This window comes from Notothenia rossii (genome assembly GCF_949606895.1).
Source record: "Notothenia rossii genome assembly, chromosome: 4".
In the NCBI taxonomy this organism is placed as follows: Eukaryota; Metazoa; Chordata; class Actinopteri; order Perciformes; family Nototheniidae; genus Notothenia; species Notothenia rossii.
This window is the reverse complement of record NC_136902.1, coordinates 20,006,283-20,028,476: the sequence shown is the minus strand read 5'-3', so window position 1 is coordinate 20,028,476 and position 22,194 is coordinate 20,006,283. Positions and strand designations below refer to the sequence as shown.

Sequence of the window (22,194 nt, the reverse complement as noted above, 5' to 3'; positions counted from 1 at the left end):
GCGCTAGAAGACCTAACTATATAATTTTCATCCATTATCATTGGCTGGTGTGGACTGCAGGGGTCAGGACTGTCAGGACTGTCAACAAGAGACCCACACAGTAGCCAAGGGCATGGCAGGGAGTGTATTCCTTTCAACACATTAAACACAAACACACACTATCCTGAACCTAAGTCTGAACTCTCAAAAATGTAGTTGAAGGAATGAGGAGCAGCCAAAGACGTTCTGTCTTTCCAAAATAATTCTAAATGTCTGATGTCTAAAACACAAATTGGTCCTCACAAAGACAGATGAACACACACACAGACACACACACACGCTCACGGCACTCTGCAGACACTTTACACACTCTCTCTCTCTCTCTCTCTCTCTCTCTCTCTCTCTCTCTCTCTCTCTCTCTCTCTCTCTCTCTCTCTCTCTCTGCTGCATCTTTTTTTTCTGCATGTTCTCCAGATGTCGTGTCCTCTTCCTCACCCCGTTCCTCCGCTACGCTCAGTTCCCCCGCCCGGAGACTTGTCACAGCCCCTAACCGCATCAGGAGCACTGCTAGATTGGATATACATGATCTGTCCATCCATCAATAAAGAGAGGGAGGGAGAGAGAGAGAGAGAGAGAGAGAGAGAGAGAGAGAGAGAGAAAGAAGTGGATGTCTATCTGCAAAGAGAGGGATAGAGACGTGAGGAGAAGGTGAGGAATTGGAAAGGAGAATGCAAGCATAAACAACAAATTCAAAGTAATATGTTTACACAACACATGCAATGTATATTTAGGAAAAATAATACTCTCTATGCAGCACCATGCCTGGATCCATGTTTCATTCTTATTGGTCAGTAATGTGATTAGTGATAATGTACTCCTGTTGAGAGGTGGACTGGTCGCTGCCCTTTCCCCTGAAAAGTGAAAGTCAGTGTTTTACTTCATGTGTTTGTCTCTGTCCTCTCATCATCCGTCTCCCACTGAAGGTGAAGCTAGTGATGCTGAATCACCTCTCCATTTCCCCCCACTTCCATTCTGTGGGCTGAATCAACTGGAACACGTGTGTTATGGCCCCTGTAAAATGTGTTACAACGTGGGCACACACACAGCCTACTATAGTTGAGACCTCTGGGAGCTGAGCTAACAGTTGGCTATTTGCATTTTATTCTGCAGGTGTTCCAGTCTGGCAAAAAGAATTCAACAAAGTCTGCAAACAAAAGCTGAAATGTGTGATATTTGCCTCAGAATTTGCCTTGCGTTTTTTTTAATGTATTTTGCATGTCGGTTAAGACAATTGTAATCATGTTTGACAAATTATAAGTTAATGATTTCATTTAAATTGTGATGTGTGATTATACACTCTTAAGGGTTTTTCAAAGTTAATACCCAGCAGTAAGTGAACAATAATTCTGGAGATTCTACCCTGCCATCTGTAAGAGTGAGGTTTCAAATGACAGCTATGTTTCTGCTCAGCTGTCAAATAAATGAATCTAAATGCAAAACACAACATCTGACTGCAATAAAAACAGCATTGCTCCTACCATTTCTACAATGAACTGACAACTATTTGTTTGATGTTGAATATACAGTATAAGGAGGGTTCAACCTGAGGTTGCCCTAACACTCCATCGGTCTATCTGGCGATATTCATCTATGTCTGCTCCTCTATCATTTTCATACATTTCCAGGTATCACATCTGCACAAATCTCCTCCTTCTCCCCTCTGTCTCCATCTTGCTCTCCTTATTCTACCAGTCTCGTTCCCTCTTTCCTCTCCTTCTGTTTTTCCTCCCACCTGCCTCCTCATATCTTTCCTTCCATTTTCATACTAACGCCCCCGACGCCTCTCTCTCCCTCCATCCCTCTCTCCTTTTCTCTCTGTCCCCTCTCCACACTCTCTCTCTCTCTCTCCGCTGTGCTCTGATGAATTGCCTTCCCCTCCCGGTGAACTCGACCGATAATCCTGGGGAAGCAGTAAAAGATCATCGATCAGCCCTGCAGACAGGCCCACAAGCCACAGCACAGGAACAACACGCTAACAACAAGCCTCTGCACTTGGCACTCAGTGTATGCATATGTGTGCATGTATGCACAGGCATGCATATGCTTGTGCATGTTTTTGAATGCATGATAGTGTGCATGTACATTTGCACTTTAAATGTGTACATGTTGAATGTTGGACTCACACAGTAAAAAGGTTGTAGAAAGTTTATCACTGCTGGTCGTGTTTCATGTGCTGCTATGTTTAGCTGCATGTGTCACCGGCATGCTCAGCATGAAGAGTTCCCTCTGCTTATCTTGCTTCCTCACGTGATCTGCCCCCTGCTGAGTGTCATCCACTTGGAATGTGTGAATATATGTGCTTACGTGCATGTCTATGTGCATGTTTGTATGTGTTTGCCTCTTGAGTGTGTATTCTTGCCAGCATGTGTGTATAGTATTTGTATATGTATGCAGCACACACAGAGGCCATAAATCATCTGGCATTCTCCAGGCTCATCCTGAAGGAGAAGGGTAGAGAATGCACATGATCTTGGGCAAGGCTTGATGGCTATGAAATTGACCAATTGATTGATTGGAACAATTAATTTTGCACCATGCTTTTATGGCTGAGAAGCCAAGCGATCATTAGTTTGCAACAACCAATTGAAGACAGCCGGATTGTTTTATAATTTCCACTGAAACATAGCAAAGCACAGCTACTGCTCCAGGCTTAGGGTAATGATAAGCTACCAGCTATTGGTTTAAGTTATATGACATGATATGAAAGCTTGAACTGTTCAAAGTCATGGAGGCCTATGAAATCCATTTGTCTTCATCCACAATTTTACACACAAAAATAAGCCACTTTGAGCGATTAAAGCACAAGGCAGCCTATAGTCATTATTCTACCCTCTTAAATATGACAAATGGACGACCGCTTCTATTGAATCCCATTCTTTACATGCCATATTACAACGCACTGCTGTTCTCCAGTGTGGAGGAGCTTGACCATAAAAAGCCAGTTGCTTGGAAAATAAATCTCCACTTTGACAACAGATGAACTGCTTTTCATTGAGGAGGCTCACCATTCATACTTTATCTCCCTTTTTTATTTTGAAACTGTTTGTGAGTTGTCCTTCAATGCCTTTTTCTCTGCTGCCTTTGTTCCTAATGTACTGGCAAGGCTGACTTCATTAAGCCCTGCATGTGGCAAACACATTTATGTCCTATTTTGATTTGTCCTATTTCATTTTTGTGTGATACGCCACAGCACTGCCACCAAAGCGGAAAATAAAGCACCTATCATGCTTGAAGCCATCTGCTCTTTGTGAACAAGGTGACACCTTGTGGTCAAAGCAGAGAACCGCGGCTCCAGCTGAAACCCAGCAAAAACAAAAGGAGGACCAGCTGACACAATGCAAAAACTCCACCAGAGAGATGGCTTTCAATTATCAGCAATGTTGAACTTAGAGAAGGAGCCTAATGCGGAACAAGAGCAAGGCACGCACACCACCTCACAAACCTCAAAGGACATCTGCAATAGGCATCTCAAGCATTTCCCAGGTAAGAGAAGGCGTTTCAGGCCATGATTCTTCTAATATTTGGGGAATTACTTAATGTGAGGGTGTGCGTAAAGGTACGCGTGTCCCTGTGTGTTTTTCTAAGAGTGAAACGACACTAGGACATTGACAGATCACAGGGGAATGTTCAATTGCAGGTTGGTACGTCCTGCTGTCATTGGGCTCATCTGTCATAGGGCAAGGCTAGCTGGGAGGCAGGAGCGAGGGGCGTCACTCCTCCCATAGATGATGATCACACCGGGGCTCCTGCCAAGCAGGCTGCTGGCCCTGTCTTGCTCCTGTGGTCCTCTGGAATTTTTCTCCTTCTCAGTAAGTTCCAAAGCAAAAATATTACATCTTTAAAGGAAAACACTACAGACAGCAGTGTGAGGCAGGGAGGGATTTTCCCACTTATGAATACACTACGGCTCTATGTCTCTATCTCTCCATCTTTTGGCACCAGTGCTGTGTTGACTACTCCAAATCATTGTTGAGAAAAATTTGGCAGCTCAGGGGATTGTTTTGGCTGGATGATGAGACATTACTCTCTAGAAATGCCACACACAGCTGCTCTGTTTCAGAGATGAGTCAATACAGAGCCCTGCAGGAACATAACTGATCCAACCTGTTCTCTGTCTCTCTCTCTCTTTCTTCTGTGCACATTTGCTTAACCCTTGTTGTTGCACTCTGATAACCTTTTGGTTTCTTTCCCACAAAACTATTAATTCCTCAACCTTTACTTTATCCTTTATTTCTTCTTCCTGTGTAGAATATGTGGTTGTCACACTGTCACAGGGCTGCACTTTCAGATGTGCACCCTCTACAGTCAAGGCTGGGAAGTGTCTTTGTTTTTAAATGAGAAAAGATACAAACAGGAAGGCCAATTACAGCCCAGCAGTCATCTATCTGTCAACCATTTGACAGGAACATAGCACAGCCAAATATATGACTCCCACATAAATCACAGCATCTCACTCTAACTAGCCTGTCTTGTATGAGTAATTAGTAGTATCATGCAGAAGCATTTTGGCGTCCCGAAATACCATTAGATCATTTTACTTTTGATTTTCAGTCACTTTTCTACAAAACCCGCACGCTCAAATAGCCAAATGTTCCTGAAAATTATATGCATAAAACTGATTTAGGAGGCACTCAGGAAATCGATCATGCAACAGAATCGTTTAATGTTTGAGGAAGGGCCTTATGATTTGTGGATGTTGAAACAGAGTTCATATTCCACATTTAAAGATTAAAAAGAGGACCTTGTATTTTCATAGTGAGCCCTAACCGCCTTGTACCCCCTTGCAGCAGTCCCACCCTGAGAGCTCCATTGCTATTGCAGATGCTTTATGACGGGCAATTTAGCTTCAGCTGCTATCTGAGCCATCTCAGGAATGGACGCGCTTAGAATCAAGTGCAATAAAGCAGAGAGGGGAGTGGAGAAAAAGAAGGGGGGAAGAGGGAAAATAAAGACAGACAACAAGCTCGTCTGGACAGCCCCCCTTGACAAAAGGTTTGGGGGTAGGGTGTCTTGTGGATACACACACAAATACAAACACTGGTTACCCAAGCAAACGGCTAGACACAGAAGAGACATACCTGTTTGTTTTCACAGAAGCTTCCAAACAAGGTCAAGCGTTTAGCAGTGAATGCATGCAAACATGCTGTTTGTATTTATAATATGCACAATTTATTTTAGGCCTATGCAATGTGTGTCTGTGTGTGTCTGTGTGTGTGTGTGTGTGTGTGTGTGTGTGTGTGTGTGTGTGTGTGTGTGTGTGTGTGTGTTTGTGTGTTTGGTCGCCCACACCAGCTATAGGCTTTGTTGAGTCTGCTGAGCTGCAGGAAATCTCCTGAGACAGGGAGACAGATTTACACCCTTCCCTCTGAGAGGGCTTTACAGCCTGGGACCCGGCAGAGCAATGGAGGGGCCACGAGCGCCAAGTGAAGAGCCGGGTGATGAGACAGAGAGGGAGAGGAGAGTGAAGAAGGGAAGGATAAAGGGAGAGAGGATGCATGAAATATGGCAGAGATTGGGGGGGTGTGCTGTGATATCGATGGAATGCAACATGGCTGCTATTTGCCTGCCGCCCTTCGCCTCTGTTCACATACACTCTTTCTCTAGTACCCTGTGTCTCCCACTCTCAATTTATCCCTACTGCTCCTACACACACACATGCATAGACACACATGCACAAAGAGAGGCCGTAAATCTGCCACTGAGTGCTGCTGGGAGAGAGACACCTAAGACAGGCCTATGCTGTGTTTGGAGAGAATGCAGATGTACCTGCCTCCAGCACATCATCCTCTCTCTGTCCCTCTTCCTTTCCCTCATTCTCCTCCTCTCCACCCCTTCATTTTATCCTCTCGATCTCTCTCCAGAGTTCCCTGTCTTATGTTCTTAACCCCTTTCAACCTTAACTCGGCTCATCTCTCCTCCACTTTCCACTCCCTTTGGTCTCCCTTTAAGGACTGACACTGTACCACTTGGAGGGAATAAAATGCTTCAGCAGAGTCCCATGCCATTGTTGTGTGCCAAGACAAGGCCAAGCCAGAGGACATACAATAGGGCGAAGAGAAGCGGAGACATGGCTCATACTATAGGCGGCACCTTGTGGGGGAATAATGGTAACAAATACAGGTTCTATGCAACCTGTTTGCTGCAGTTCCTCTGTCTGAGAGCCAGTATCCATCATCCAGTGACAGCTCTAAATACCTGCTGAGTGATACCTGATGTCCTCAGATGTGCTACATCCACAGCTATCCACCTCTACATGATAGGTATGGGATAAAGACAGACAGGGACATCACAAAGAGACAGGAAAGTCTTGGGTAGTTTCCGGGTATGCACATAATGCAAAAATGGTGACGGCAGATGTGGGGGTTTTTTAGGGGACCTTTAAAAAACAATTTAGTTTGTCACACAGCATAAAACTGTTTCAACCCATCTGTATCAGCTGTGATGGCCTACAGACAAAACAAACCTACAAACTCATGCACATGCCCTCACATTCACAAGAAAGCAGTAACACCTATGCCTTGACATAATCACAACCTGGCCTCAAACAGAAAACAAGGCCTCCTACCCAGGCACACACATGTAAACACACACCATAACAGACCTGTGGCCTGTATGCCCAGATTTACAGCGAAGTAAACACTTTAAGCCGCACATCTCACTCCAACACCTAAACACCTGACAGGCTTCTCATAAATAAGACTGGCCAGCCACTCCCACATAATTTACACCTTGGTTATCTCCTAAGCTAACATGTAACAGGTCTCCACTCCATATTTCACCACCCAGAGCTCACCATTAAATAGAAAAGATAGAAGTGCAGCGTCTAGAAGAAGGGGGCAGGGGAACTTCAAAAGCTTGAGAGAAAGTATACTGGATTTTGGGAGGTGGTGCGAGGATTGAAGTTCTCTGGGCCTGGAGTCATTTTTGTGTGTGTGTGAGCGTTCATGTGAATGCCCCTGGCCCGAGGCGTAGCCTAACCTAGCATAGCCACAGCTCAGCTCAGATCAAGGCCCACAGCCAGGAGTTCCACTTCTACGTCTGCCATAAATCGTCCTGCCTTTGTCTGTTCTCTCTTTCACTGGCTGAAACTTATCCTCTTCCATTAAGAGTGATGGATCAGCACCTCTCAGGGCGTAAGAGACTCTGAGGTTACAGGTCCTTGCAAAGATTGTACTTTACACTGCAAATGTGTAAGAAATATACACACAGGCATACTTCCAGCATACGCCCTTAAACTAAACAGGCAACATGAGACATGAAATACATTTAGGGGGAGCTGTTGGAGATGTCTGATGTTCAAATAATTTCCTTGAAGCTGATAAGCATCTGTAATGTTAATTCTTTGTCAAATGGGTACCGACAATGATGTATCTCTTTAATGCTTTTGGTTGCAGCCTCGTGGTTTTTAATTGTCACGTAATTCCTTTGGATTTAGCAGCATCTATGCTCCCTCTGGTGGCTGTTCCCCGCAACGATCACTCGGTATGTCAACTGATAGTTAGTTCTGCTATTACTCTGTTCACTTTATTTGGTCTCAGGCAATAATAATTCAAATTTACTACAAGAGAATTTTCTGCATCAATCATAAGTGTTATATCCCATTAACAATTACAATAACCAAAGAAGGCAATCATACATGTGTATTGCAATTGTATATATTTAAATAGCCTACTATAAAAAAACGAATTGCAATAAGAAAGGTAAACAGAATACAAATCAAATGTGTTTTTCAAGCTCAGGACTTGGCTGTGAGTGTTGGCTGTCGTGCTACAGCATGAGGGAGACCAAAGTTTGGCAAGAGATGTGACAAAACTTCTCCACATGTTATAACAACAACAACAACCCTTGAATCAGCAGTTGGTGTGTGTGTGTGTGTGTGTGTGTGTGTGTGTGTGTGTGTGTGTGTGTGTGTGTGTGTGTGTGTGTGTGTGTGTGTGTGTGTGTGTGTGTGTGCGTGTGTGTGTGTGTGTGTGTGTGTGTGTGTGTGTGCGTGTGTGTGTGTGTGTGTGTGTGTGTGTGTGTGTGTGTGTGTGTGTGTGTGTGCGTGTGTGTGTGTGCGTGTGTGTGTGTGTGTGTGTGTGTGGGGGGGGGGGGTGGGTTGGTTGGGATGTTTACAAAGTATATATAGTAGTAACATCTATGTGTTTTTCTATGTTTGTAAGCGTAAATAGGTTATTTGAACATACCTTCTATTTTTTATAATTGTTGAACGTAAACATGTGAAGGCCTAAAAACTAAAGGTTTTGTCATGAAACTAAGAACTATGGAAAAGGCAGGATTCGAAGCAAAATCACAATAATGCAGTTTTACTTTTTACTGCTTAAAAACAGTAACTCAAAATGACCTTACGTACGGACCGGATTCAAACAGCATAAGCACAGTGATTCTACTGCACAATATTCAAGACAGCGTGTTGTTGCTTCAGACTGCAGCTGCAAGCATGATGGGTGATGTTGCCCTCCGGTGGCGAGAGTGGGGAACAGCAGCAGTGAATGTGAAGTCCATCAGCCAGCTAAAAGATTCACTACTGATGCTTTCATCTGCTCGCGTGAATAGTACCCCATTCATGCTTGATAGAATCGTGTTTTTGATTTAGATGTGTGTGTGTGTGTGTGTGTGTGTGTGTGTGTGTGTGTGTGTGTGTGTGTGTGTGTGTGTGTGTGTGTGTGTGTGTGTGTGTGTGTCTTCTGTTGAGTGGTGGTTTTGTGAAGCGCATGCGCAGTGATCGGGTGAGCGGTGGCCTTTGTCTAGGAATGCTGGACTCATGCGCTTGCGCGCTGCTCTGCCGGACAGCGGAGGCACATAAAGCCTGGTAAATTGCACCAGGGCAATAAAATGGCAATAAAATGACAACAACAGTGCATTAATCCATCACCAGGGAGCGCTGAAGGTACTGTAAAGAGCTCTGGCTGGAGTCGGAAATGATTTCTAGGGTTTATCAGCTCAGAAGCTGCTGCGCACATTCAGGATGCCAGGGGGCAGTGAGGAGCTGGGGAGGGCTGACAGTCTACCTCCCAGTGGACAATGTTTATATTAATCCCACGCAGGTAGGAAACAGTAATAAAAAGATGCAGCAAATTTATATTGAATGATCCAGGTTCTTTTAATTAAAAGACAGCATTAATAAAATGAAAGAATGAATCTTTGAAATATCAGGGGGGTTGATGGAACTCCCCAGCTCTCTGCCTCTTTTAGCTTAGCGTTATTTGGAGCAGTATTTTCCATAACATGTTCTCACAAGGAGGCACAGCACCGCCCCCCCAGCAGACAGCCTCCCCTCCGGCACCCTGTGGCTCCTGGAGAAAGAGAGCTTTATGCAGAAGCACCTGGGTTTTTCAGGGAACGAGAAGCTGCAGGTGATGGAAACTGCTGGCCTAGTAGGTTGGCTGTGGCCAAGGGGTTCTGGCAAGCTGGTAAGTGGACCCAGTGGGTTACACTGCCGTTTCCTGTTACTCCAGCCTTTTACTCTCCTTTTACCATCCTTCTATCCCAGCCTGCCTTCATCTACTGCCCCTGCCTTCCTGCCAGAATCACTTCAATCCTCCAATAGGAAACAGATGAGTAGCTCCAAGTCTGAGGTGACCTTGCTTTGCCCTTCAAGTCAACAAGGCAACACATCTGAAATACATTTTCACATAGTTGGGCCTTAAGTATGCCTGTTAAAGATGTCATTTTTAAGTAATGCAGCCTCGCTAACAAACATTATCAAAGCTTATTTTTCTTGGCCTGCTAACGTCTTCAAGAAACTTTCTCTTTTAACAACTTTGTTGCCTTAAGGTGAAAAAGTTTTATTCAGGTTTCAACTTGGATACTCAAGCAGGGATTGCCTAGTTTACCACTAAATATGCGTCTTTGATTTTTTTGTGCACTTCTCTGCTGACATGAAAACACATTTCTGAATCCACACAGAATAGTCTTCTGGAGAGAATTGGTGCTGTACAAATGTTTCCCTGCTCCCCGCAGATGAAACCACCAGCCGCTTTTCCGTCAGCTATTCCACAGAAACAGCATTCTAAACTGAACCAGGTGTGTACATGCCGCAGTGGAGAGGTCAAAAGTGGAAACACATGATCCACCCTTTCTTCTTCATCTTTCTCTTCCTCGTTTAATAACCAATCTGTGCTAAAATAGACCATTGAACCTTCCAACAACGCTTATGTAATGTGTGGTTTAGTTTATGGAGAACAGATTTCCAACAAGGCAAACAACCTACAAGTGCAGTTAAATGAGAAGACAAAGGGAATTAGAGAAATGGACAGTCAGGTAAAGTGAGGGACAGACAGCAGAGAGCAGGAGGGGTCTTTGTTGTGGAAAGACATCTGTTTGCTCTGCTCTGCCTCCCCAACCCAGTCTCACGGCATTTTGTGTTATAGTCACAACATTAATTTAATTTATTGATTCGTGTTCACCAACACGATTTTCACATTTTTTCGTGTCACACAGAACGATTTTAAAAGCAATGTATTTATATTGGTAGTAGGCCTATGTTTCGTAACTCCAGCACTTATGTTTGTCCAGTCGGGTCTTGGAAGACCGGAAGCTGTGTGGTTCATAAAAAATGTTCTTACTCAATATCTTACCCTAAGCCTAACCCTAACCCTTTTATTTTAAATAGTATTTTTTTCCCCTTCTAATTTGTTATTATTTGGTGCAGGCACGAAACATACTACCAATATAAATACATTGCTTCTAAAATCGTTCTGTGTCAGAATACTGAAATCTGTATTTTTGTTTATCTCTTTTTCCTTCTAATTTGTTATTATTTACATTGCTTTTCAAATCGTTCTGTGTGACACGAAAAAAAATGTGAAAATCGTGTTGGTGAACACGAATCAATAGATTAATTTCGTGACTTAAACACGAAATGCCGTGCCTCCCACATTCTCTCACGTTTACTGAAACCCTGTCAAACTGCTCTGCCTGGGTTTATTTCTGGCCAACATATGAGATGAAGGACTCAATGTAGACTTAAGCTGTTTGGATTAAATTGGTTCGATTAGCCTTACAGAAAGCCCTGTATCACTCCCACGCCCTCGGAAGTATGACACCTAAGACACTTTATATTTCAACAAGATTTTACCATGAATCAGCACACAGGCCATCCTCCCCTATTTCACTAAGTTTTATTACAAATGTGTTTACTGCTAATCAGTGTAATGGACTACACTGTGAGCGCTTGAATGTGTGTTTAACGTATATATCCTGTGGGCCTCGGGAGATGACAGGGCTCTTACAAGGATGGTGGTTGTAATATTGAATTATAAAACCTATTCAAGAACCTGTCAAGAGCCCCTTTATCCAGTGTTAGATTTGTTATGCAACGTGGCTTCATAAAGTATTTATCAAGGCTTTATAAGCCACTAAAATTATAATCAGTCCAGGAGCCACCTCCGGCAGCAGACCGGCCCATGTTGTTGAAAGCTCTCTTTTCCGAGGACTGGGCAAGCCTTGCAGCATGTTAAATTCTGCCAGAGCTATTCCTTGTGGATCACTTAATATGAACTCCAACATCTCCTGTTGAAATAAATACCACTGCAGAAAATCCGAGGGATTTCATGGCCCCTCTGAACTCTAATCCTTGATGGAAATAGAAAGGACTGAAACTCAATGTTCATTTGACATTCTACGATTAAAATATAAGATGTGTAGATTTCTGTCGACAGATTTGATTTCTTTCCCCTTCTCTGCCAAAAAGAGGCTGTCCCAGCTGGACTCTTCTCACTCAGTCATAAGCCTGGTATATTGGACCTCAAGTGTAAAATACCTAACGTTCATATACAGTGTAACATAAGATAGTTTATGGCGCTGTATTATGTTGTGGCTGGCTGTGGCTCTAAGCAGGGGCAGGGGAATGTTGTGGTCAGCGGTGGGTCAAATACTGTCAGGGCTCAGGGCTGGCAGGAAGCCAGGCTCTGTACGTGTCTGCTCTGAATGTTAATGGATTAACGCTCGCCACACATACAGCTAGACTGGGAAACTTAAGATGACTTTTAACGTGAAAGGCCGCCAATAAGTCGCCATCATAAATTCAGGGACACATGCTGTCTGTAGCATTGTAGCAGGCAGGGGTGTTTCCTCCGGGAGGCCATGGCTGAGGGACTGTGTGATGGAGAATGGGGGAGCAGGTGGGCTTTGCATTGGCTGACCTTGCCTCTCAAGCCCCACAAGATATGATCAGCTATATGCTATATAGCTATATGATGGCAGCTGTGGCCTTGCCTAAATAACACCCAAGGTATCATGTAAAGCAGGTACACCAGTGCAGTTTCCCTTGTCAGACTACTGCGCTAGTCTTACTGTAAATGCACCCTCATTCACTTTATAACATTTGTAGTCTGTAGCCTATACAGTGTTTTAAACTCAGATCCAGCTGATTTAGCATTTCCCACCAAGTATAGCCCCTTCTGTTATATCAGTTTTATCTCAATTGCTTTAATGAGTAACTTAAGCTTGTCTAATGCGCATTTCCACATGGCAAAGAGAGCAGCAGTTGAATTGCTAAGACACTGTGCCGCGACAGCCACAATCACTATGTGTAATTTAGCAGCGGGGGACAATGAGCTAATCTTGCAGGAGAGCATATACTCCCAATTTAAAATCAATCTAGATGCATTTGGATTTTTAGGACCTCCACTTGAGCTGTGCTGTAAATAAGAGCTAGCTTCGGATTGCACAATGGTTGTCTGCCTGCACGGGGGGTCATTTCACATCCACTGATGGATTAAGAGCACATTTCACTGCAAAGTTTCACACACATATTGACACTAATATGGCTCATTTCTCCTAATCATTTTGCTGCTGCACTGCAAGTGATTAGGTATAATTATGTCAGAGGATGATTTCTAGCCATTTATTGAAGAACTGACTTACAAGCAATCATTAGAAGCAGCATGGTTTTAAATACTTGCAAGAAAAACAAGTGACACATGCAGGGACAGCAAAGTTATGGTGTTGGAATTTGTAATCCAATTATCTTATTCTAGTGAATAAAACATTGTGCGGTGGTTTCCTATGATTTTCTGTCTCCAACCACGGAGGACTTACTTAATGCCTTGAATCTTTTCTGCTCACTCTCCTCTCTGCAAATTAATTTATGGTCTAATTACAGGACAAGCCTCCAGATATGAAGGGACATAAATCACTGGTCCTTACCAGATGGCATAAAAACGGCACAGGATAATTGAAAATCTAGAAGTGGATCAATATTTAGAAGCCCAAGGTTACACGGAGTATGACAATACTATTAACATGGAAATGTGATGCATTACATCCAGAGGCATATTGGTATTATTTGATGTTGAATGACTGCTGACTGAAATGCTTCAGTGCTGGTTTTCAATAACAAAGATACACAATTGCTTTATCTCAAGTTAACCACTCCCATTCAACCCAAGATTAAAACAAATGTTACGCTGAGGTCTCATGTGCAAACTGACACGCATGCATACTGTGGGCCAGGGGTGTGTGGATTAGGTCTGGAGGTCCCCTTTCCACCAGAATATACCATGAAGGCTCAGAGCCTCGCGGTGCCACTGAATACCTCTTGCCCACACCACCCTCCTCTCGCATTTACCTATGGACTGTTAAAAATGATATCAGCTCATGGAGGGCAAGCATTAGCATTTGCATTTTATTGGAAGCACAGAGATTTAGAGCAGAGGATATATCAGCTCTGAGCAGACAGAATTAGTTAACAATGCATTACCTGCCTTTTATGGCAGCTATAACTCTTTCCCCTGGTGGGGAGAGGAGATGAAGGGAGGAGTGGGGGGTGAAGGGGAAACACAGCCAGCAGAGGGTTGGCGGGGAGAGCAGTGGCGCAGTGGAGGGGGCATTTAGAACGAAGAAGCTTTGTCTATGGGGCTTTACTGCACATTAAGTGTGATAGCCACCCAAATTAGAGCATCACACCGCAATCACCTTCACACAGATCAGTGCACTGTGCAGAGAAATGATGCAGCAGTCATCACTGCAGACTTTTTTTGATCTGGTTGCAACAAGAAAATGGAGACACACATGTTGGGCAGCTGCGCCTGCATGATCACAGCATGAGGAAAGGCCACATGAAATTACATCGGCCTCTGTGATACTCGTGACTTACAACACTTTAAGAGACATTTTTCACAGTTCCTCTTGGGCACTAACTGAAGACTACAAATCTTTTTTTTCTTCCATATAGAAGAGAATAGTACTTTGTGCTGCACATGTGTGTTATCTGTGTGGGTGCACATTTATTTGTTTGCTGTTTTAGTGGTATCATTGAACAAGCTGTGTAACACTGATGAGGCCCACTGCAGTAGTCCTTTTCCTCACCACTGCTCCCCTGACACCCATGTTGGTGTTATGTGCTGCAAAACGACCCACCTCTGCTGTGGGCAATACCCAGAGGAACTCATTTGGACTAGGAGTTACTGGTAAGGGACTGTGTTTGAAGTGCAGGGGAGGCTGCTGCATAAATAAATAAATTTGCACCAAAAATGTAACTGCATTTTAACTCCCATTGAGACACAGATAATACTTTGCAAGACACACCCAACCAAAAAAAGTATTTTAGTTTCCATTAAAAATAATATACTGCAAGTTACACTCCAATGTGTACATTTTATAGGTATATATTGTAATCAAATAATGATTCACCACAATGCCTAAAACCCACATGCATCCTGAAAAACTTTCTTTAGATAAACAAAGCATCTATAGCATTCATCCCAAATACACTGCATATATTCATTTCTAGCTCGAGGCTTGAATCAGATTTTCCTTGTTTTGATTTTTTGCTCCGGTAAGTTTCACTCTGCACAGTGCACACCCATTGACCACGTACAAAAACTGCCTCTATTTACCACACATGTCACAGGCAGAGCTCCCACGAGTGCCACTGCGGCTTTCCCAACAGAAACCTACTGGCTTGGGTTTGTCAGCAGACAGCTCCAGGCTCCATAAAACAGCCTGCTGCTCGCTCCCTTTGCCCAGCTTAATGGTCCCAGGGGCTGGAAATTTACTAGTGACCTTTGCATTCCATTTGGAGTGTAAAAGCCTTTTTGCTAGGAAAATTCCATCACTTCAGACGTAGCTGAGCAGCACTTTGTGTGCATGTGTGTGTGTCCGTAAGAGAGAGAGAGAGTCACTATAAAAGGCAGCAAGATGAAAAAGAGGGTGTTGAGAGAAGAACAAGGATTAGACTCAACCTTAACTGCAGTTTATTACCGATTTTGCAGCGGATCCCCATTAAAGGGCCTAACTAACAGACCAACTAATTTCCTGTTTTTGTCATGAATGTGACAAAGTGGGATCTAGTCCTTATATTTTTAAGTCCACCATTAGTGCTTTTTCTCCCCCCTGTGTTATATATGCTGTGTCACTTTCCAGTGGACAAAAACCTTTTCCTCACATATGCATGCAGTATTACATTCTGTGCGTTTTTTAAGTTTTAACCTATGAGGTGCTTCAACGTTTTTTACAGCTGCATCATTACATCAATCGGAAGTGGGTGCCTATGTCCTGGGGCTTTAAGGCGCCACCATGCATGAACCATAATGTTTTTTGTTCACATCCGGCCTGGGACCCTTACTGCATGTCATTCTCAATTTATCTCGCTCTCTCTCCCCTCACTTCTATTTAGAACATCTGTTACTGATTATGAAAAAAATGAACAAAAAAGGGGAAAAAAACATTGAATCTTAAATAAATGTGAGTTTGAACACTGCACAACATGTGTTTGTGAACCAGGTGGGTTCAGCAGATGTTAAGAGGAACCATGGTGACTCAACTGACGACATGAAGAAAGCTATGATCTTAGCCAGTAAACACAACATGAAGCCATACCCCTCATAAAGATTAATACTTTTAAAATAGCTGTTGAGAAAAAAATTACTAATGAGTAGGGCTCACGTTTTTGAACTGTGAATGACTTGCATGAAAATGGAGTTGTGACTTACGTTGGTGTTGATCAGTGGCACCATCTGCTGGGTGATAGCAGCTGATGCTCCAGAAACATTTTCCTCTAAAAAACAAGTTGAAATGTTAGTCTCACTGCAGCAGTAGTACCACTACCACCTTAAACAGCTTTAGTCTTACAAATGTGACCTTTAACTTATATGTCATATGGTTATTTTTACCGTCTGTTATCAGCAACGGATGCAGAGTTAAGGCTTAGTGTAGTTTTCTAAATGAAAGTTACTCAATCTCTCTGCACAACTTCCAATCAAATCCTAAAAGAAAAGTAAACGGACTGAACTTTACCATTGAAAATGTTTATTAAAGGGTACTACTGTATACTGTACACATATTCAGAACATATAATTGACTCAAGAAATAAGCTTCTTTTGAAAATGTCTGCACCGGCAAAAACTCAGGACAAAGCTCAAGGCAAGGGTGTGAAAGGACAACATATTTTTTAATATAAAGGAAATTACAACAAAACCATAATGTTCATATCAAGAGACATGATTAATGTACTGTATGAAAGGGGAAATGGTAACAGCTCTCTGAACAATGCTCATTAAAGAAAGAGATCTGTCTGTGGCCACTAAACATTTGGCCCTAAGAGTCCATGTTGGAGCACAGCAAACTACAAAACCAACATCAATCTTGTGTACAAGAATTGACATAAGCTCCCCGGAAGCTAAATCTATCTGGAAAAAAACCCTGTATGATGAGAGAATGATCAAATTACTCATAACAACAAAACCCAGGGTATGCATAATCCAATCAGACAGTGGTTTAAGTGTTTCAAATTAACCTTACAATGATATGAATAACAATAACTCAACTGCGGTGTGAATGTTTCCACGTGCATTGTTAACATAATCTATCAAAGTATCACTAAATAGCTCAAGAACGCCATTAAAACGCCAGGGTCAACATTATAGAGAATGATCAGTCCAAAAGATTGTCATCTTTTAGCCACAAGGTGGCAGACCCCAATGACTGGTGATAAATGCGTGTTTAATTCTCTGTGGATACAGTAAAGATGTTCTAACCTGTGAACGTGAGACTGGTCCAAAGATAACACTGCTGTTAAAAAATACAAACAAAAAAGTATAGACTGAGAATAATGTGTTTTATTGTCCTTTTTCTAAAACTGTTTATAGAGTAAAGAAATAGAAAAACACCACACAAAATTCACATGTTAAAACTTAAAATGTAGAGATAGAAATGACAGTTAAAAAAACAAAAACAAGGACATCATCACTACAATACATTGACTTAACTAATTGGCCGATGTCCGCAAGTTTGCAAATTGAGTAGTTCTATCCTGGTAGACAGGAAAAACCGATAAATCTAAAAGAGATAAAAAAGGAAGTGATAATGAAGACAGGAAAACGGTGCGGTGATCACTTCCTGAATAAAGATACAACGGCTTATCCTCCGTGGTGTTGCTGGGTTCTTAAAGCAAAGAGATGCACTACCTACAAGGACTAGCTGATGGGACAAGCTTATAGTAAACACGGCTTGTACCAAAGCAGGTTCATGACTATGTTCTGAGTTTTATTGGATGACCACATGTGCTCATGGATGCAACATACATTACTGGCAACCGTATTCTGTACTAAAATATGATGTGTTAAAATCAATAAAAAATGTTTTAATACAAAGACATAACAGCAGAAACCCTCCCCAGTAGCATGTCACCCTTGTCCGCTATAGCTTCCCCTCCCGTCTGATGGATCCTTCTCAGCAGCCTGGGGCCTTTGTGCTCCAATGGGGCATGGATGGAGATAACACGATTGTGTTCACGGTCCTTGTTGGACATGGTGAAGAGCAAGGATGGGAGGTTTGGGTGTGAAAAAATGTCTGACTCAAGGTTGTCCCTGCAGTGGAGGAGGTCCGGTTTTCCCCTCAGACGAGCACTCAAGCGCTAACCGCGTCCTTCTCCTTCTTGTCACTGTCTTCATGCCAGGTGAGACGTTCCTCATAGAAGGCGATGACGATCTGTGGGCACTTATGATTGGCTTCCTTGGCAAGCACGAGATCCGCCTCATCAGAGTCTTTCCTGCAAGAAAGAAAATTGGTTGGAAAGTTGGATGTTACACCCCATTGTCTTAAATATATGGCAAACCTTTCTATGAGCTTATCAAGTGTATATTAATACAAAATGTTCTTACGCAAGCCTGTACCATATTGTAAATTCCTTTTTTTTTTGTCATTTCTGAAGATGTTCCTGTGTCAACTCAATAAAAAAAAATTATAAAATATCCCTGTGAAAGATTTAACATTTATTTTAAGAGACATGAGTATATGGGTTTAATGAAACCATCAATAACATTTCAGTAGTTTTAAAACTCAGATTTTGTTTTAATTTTGGGTATTTAACTATACCTTTCTATTTTGATACCGTCAAACAAATCGGCTTCTGGTAAAATGTCTTTAATAGGAGGGGTTGGGTTGTAAGTGGTAGTGCCATGTATTATTTGATTAACTTGTTTTAAAAAAGTACTTTTCAAGTCATACTTTTTATAGCAAGTATCACAGATGGAGCTTTTGAGTCTTTTTTTTAAATATATAAATATATATATAATCTATGGATTTTTTCTAGGTGTATTAAAAATAAAAAAAAACTTAAACATAATATGCCATGTAGTGTAAATTGTGCCTCCTTTTGAATCAGCAAACACCTTGGAATTACCATGACCGGGCATGAGTAACGAGGCACTACAAATATATCCATCTAGCTTATATTCAATGACATAAAATGTTATGGTGTGTCTTACTGTTTGTATATCAATGGACAGCTAGGCTATTAGTGCCGCTAATGGGTAATTTGTCAGCAGGAATCTGGCACACTGAGAGCAGCAGTTTAAAAGGATCATGTAATGACAAGTCACAAACAGAAACTGTTTCAGAAACCCCGATTGTAGAACCGGGTCAACACCCAAAAACATGCTCATTTGTTAAAACCAATCTTTAATGTTCAGAGCCCCTACGATCATGCCCCGTGTGGTATATCAAACAGGCAGAATACTAAGAAACGGATGCCAATGCTGGAGATAGAATCAGTACACATCTATCAGCCCTCATCTTTCATAAAGAACGCAAGTCTGTAAAAACACACAAGCCACCATGAGTCTTGATGAATGTATCAATACTAACGCAATAACCTGCCGTTAAAAATTGTGCAAGAGTTCATTAATTAGTACCGATACTGTAAGAAGGACAGTAAACGAAGATTTATCTCACATTGTCAACGGCTGCAGTGGCACATTACAGCGTCATGCTCTGTTCCTACCTTTCACAATAAAAGCTGACATCTACAATGAATCAATGCGTACCAAGGGGAACTTAACATTAATCAGAGCCTTTTGTTAAGCGGCATCACAACCAAATAGCTGACAGTACTGCTCACCATCATCTCTGCAAAGCATTAACCTCTGATAAGCAGCACTGTGTCACATTATAGTGAAATATTTCACTAATGTTTGTTATTGCTTCTTTTCACATCGTTCCTTGCATTGACAGTCATTATAAGCTGTTGTTCTGATTAATCAGGTTCTTGAAGCAGAATCGTTTACGTATCGGTATAAGATACTTTAGACAGGTATTGCCCTGCTCTAAGCAAATGCGTGTTACAACCTCCTCTACTGCATTTCATTCAGATTAAACTATGACCAGGACAACCACTTTTACTTTGTGTGGGAACACAGTAGATAAACATAATTATTTTTCCTCAAAGTCTGTTTACAAATTGTTTGAACTATTAACATTTTAAGTCCTTAGTAATAACACCTTTTTCTTGATAACAATGCTGGTATAGTTATAACATTTCATACACCACTGGGCCAAAACTACATTGCACATGTACCTTTTGAAATGAACATAACAAAAACCTACCACTTCATAAGAAACATTAGGTCTCCACATGAGTCAGTTGCTCCAATAATCTTCTCTGGCTCGAGTCCTCTCTCAAAGCCACGGGCAACAAGGATGTCATCCTGAAAGACAACACAGAAGGTAAAAGGTTTTTTATAAAATACATGACAAGCTAATGTACATTACATTCATGAGACTGTAGTCCACAATTCTTTCAATCCCTGACTTGATTTTTAGCTCATGATTTGATTAAAACATGTTTGAGCCATAGGATCAACAGATAAGTGTCTTTATGCTCTATGGTATCAAGCTGATATATCCACTACGATTTTGGGAAGGGCCACACCAAGGCTAAATGGTCCAATTTAAATAACTTGAAAACTAAAAATGTAAACGAGCCACTAGATAATTATGGGATTAAACTAAGTAGTGTTAAGAGAGAGTTGTGTGAAAATGTACAGCATACACTGCTATGTTTTCATCATATCAATGACAAAGCCGGAAAATGGTCTGAATTTCTCACATGCAAATTATCTCTACAGAAACTGAATACTACTCCATAGAGGTCAAACTTTCAGTGTTAATGCAAACAATTAGTCGCCACATTAAATACCTCCTTCGTCTTTTTGGGCTTGCTTCCCCCCTCCTCATCGTCATCAGAGCTTCTCTTCTTTGAGCTACTGGAGTCTTTGGAACGTCCCAAGGGGGATGTTGTGACTGATTTGTTTGTCGAAGTGCTGGATGACGAGCTTCCACCACTGCTGCCTTTCTTGTAGGTCTTCATGAATTCTGAAATGAGCTCAGGGCAGCCCAGGTTCTTCTCAGGCTCCCAGGTGTTGTGCTTTCTGAGGAAAAAACCAAACACAGTTCTGCAAGTCAGTACCAGTACAAATACAACTCTTAATCTATAGCCCTGATCAGAGATGAACAATATCAAAAATGTATCTGAGATTTCAATAATTTTGTAAAGAATCTTCAATAGCATTAGTCTTTAGGGCAGCATTAATGAGCACAGAATATAAGTGTTTGTGAATGGTGTATCTGACTCGAGAGGCAGTGAATGGCTCTTAACCTATTTTGTTTCTAGGTGAATCCCTCCACCATTGGTTCCCAGAAATATCACAACAACTGTAACGTGTAATGTTTTTTAAGATGTAAAGTTACTGGATAGCAAACCTGCCAGGAAAAATACTTACTCTGAATATCCTTTCCACTTCAGGAAGAATTCAACCCTGCCTTTCACCACCCTCCTGTCCAGCACCTTCTCCACAACATACTCTTCCTCATCAGAGGACGAGTCGTCGTCTTCGCGAGTCTTTTTGCCCATAGCAAAGTTTGTTGCTGAATGCTACGCTGTCGCAGGCCAGTGGCAACTCCCTGTATAGGAAAACGACAAAGAAACTAAAGTTAAAGAGAACATGGGTTTCATAGCCGATACATTCCGTTTGTTCAACGTAAAGCACAAAGCAGGCACTAGCTAGTTAGCAACGAAAGGCATCATTTCATTGTCGTTTCAATCTGCAACGGGCATGTTTACTGAACCAATTTGCTAGCTAATGACCTCTTGGTAAATTTACAATTGCTTAATATGTTAGATACATTTACCATAAATTGTAATATGTAAACATAGGAATAAAAATATTATGTTGTGTTAGCCAACGACTAGCATCGGCTAACCAATGGGCATTAAAGGCAAGCTTGCTTATGCAGTAATGTTAGCCTACAGGCTATCGCTTCAACAAGCTAACACTAGCTTAGGTTGATATAAAATCATAAATGCATAACAATGCATGAACCAGCATGCAGCAGTTCGATGTGTAAATACCTTCTTACCTTTGGCTGTGTAGACTGGTGGTGTTGAGCCGTTTAATTTGGCGATATCGTGTCTTTTGTGTAGCTTCGTCTGAGAGGCCAACGCTGGTGCTACTTTAGCATGTAGCCTGGATCGCATAAATGGGGCTGTGCTTGTCTGTGCGTAGAAAAGCGCGGGTTAAAGGCGCACAATGAACGTACCCGCCCCTTGGTCAGCTGATGATGACCTATATTTGTCCATCTAAAAATAATGCTACCAGGATAAGAACTACATTTATTTTTAAAGAATATTTATCGTAAAACATGTGCATTGTGTGTCTGGTTAGAAAACACGAAATTTCTAGGTGAAAAGCAGAGTGGGGTTGCGTGGAATCACTGATAAACACAGTCTACCTCCACCCACAAATCTGAGATTTATTTAGGATTGGAGAAGATCATTTAAAATGTGCTGCTTTTCTGTGCATTCCCTTATTCGTTTACACACTTGTCTGTATGTAAATTATTACACAGCATCACGCACAAATGCAATATCTT

General features: G+C 42.0%; 1 protein-coding gene across 1 annotated transcript; it reads right to left on the bottom strand.

Moving 5' to 3' along the window:
- Window positions 1–17,084: 17,084 nt before the first annotated feature.
- cbx5 (chromobox homolog 5 (HP1 alpha homolog, Drosophila)) lies at window positions 17,085–21,847 on the bottom strand. The gene is made up of 5 exons (XM_079674409.1): window positions 21,682–21,847; window positions 21,045–21,225; window positions 20,462–20,693; window positions 19,870–19,970; window positions 17,085–18,034 (listed from the first exon to the last, which is right to left on the bottom strand). Exons 2-5 carry the CDS (start codon window positions 21,173–21,175, stop codon window positions 17,893–17,895), a joined length of 606 nt encoding a protein of 201 aa, XP_079530535.1. The 5' UTR covers window positions 21,176–21,225; window positions 21,682–21,847; the 3' UTR covers window positions 17,085–17,892.
- Window positions 21,848–22,194: the final 347 nt, after the last annotated feature.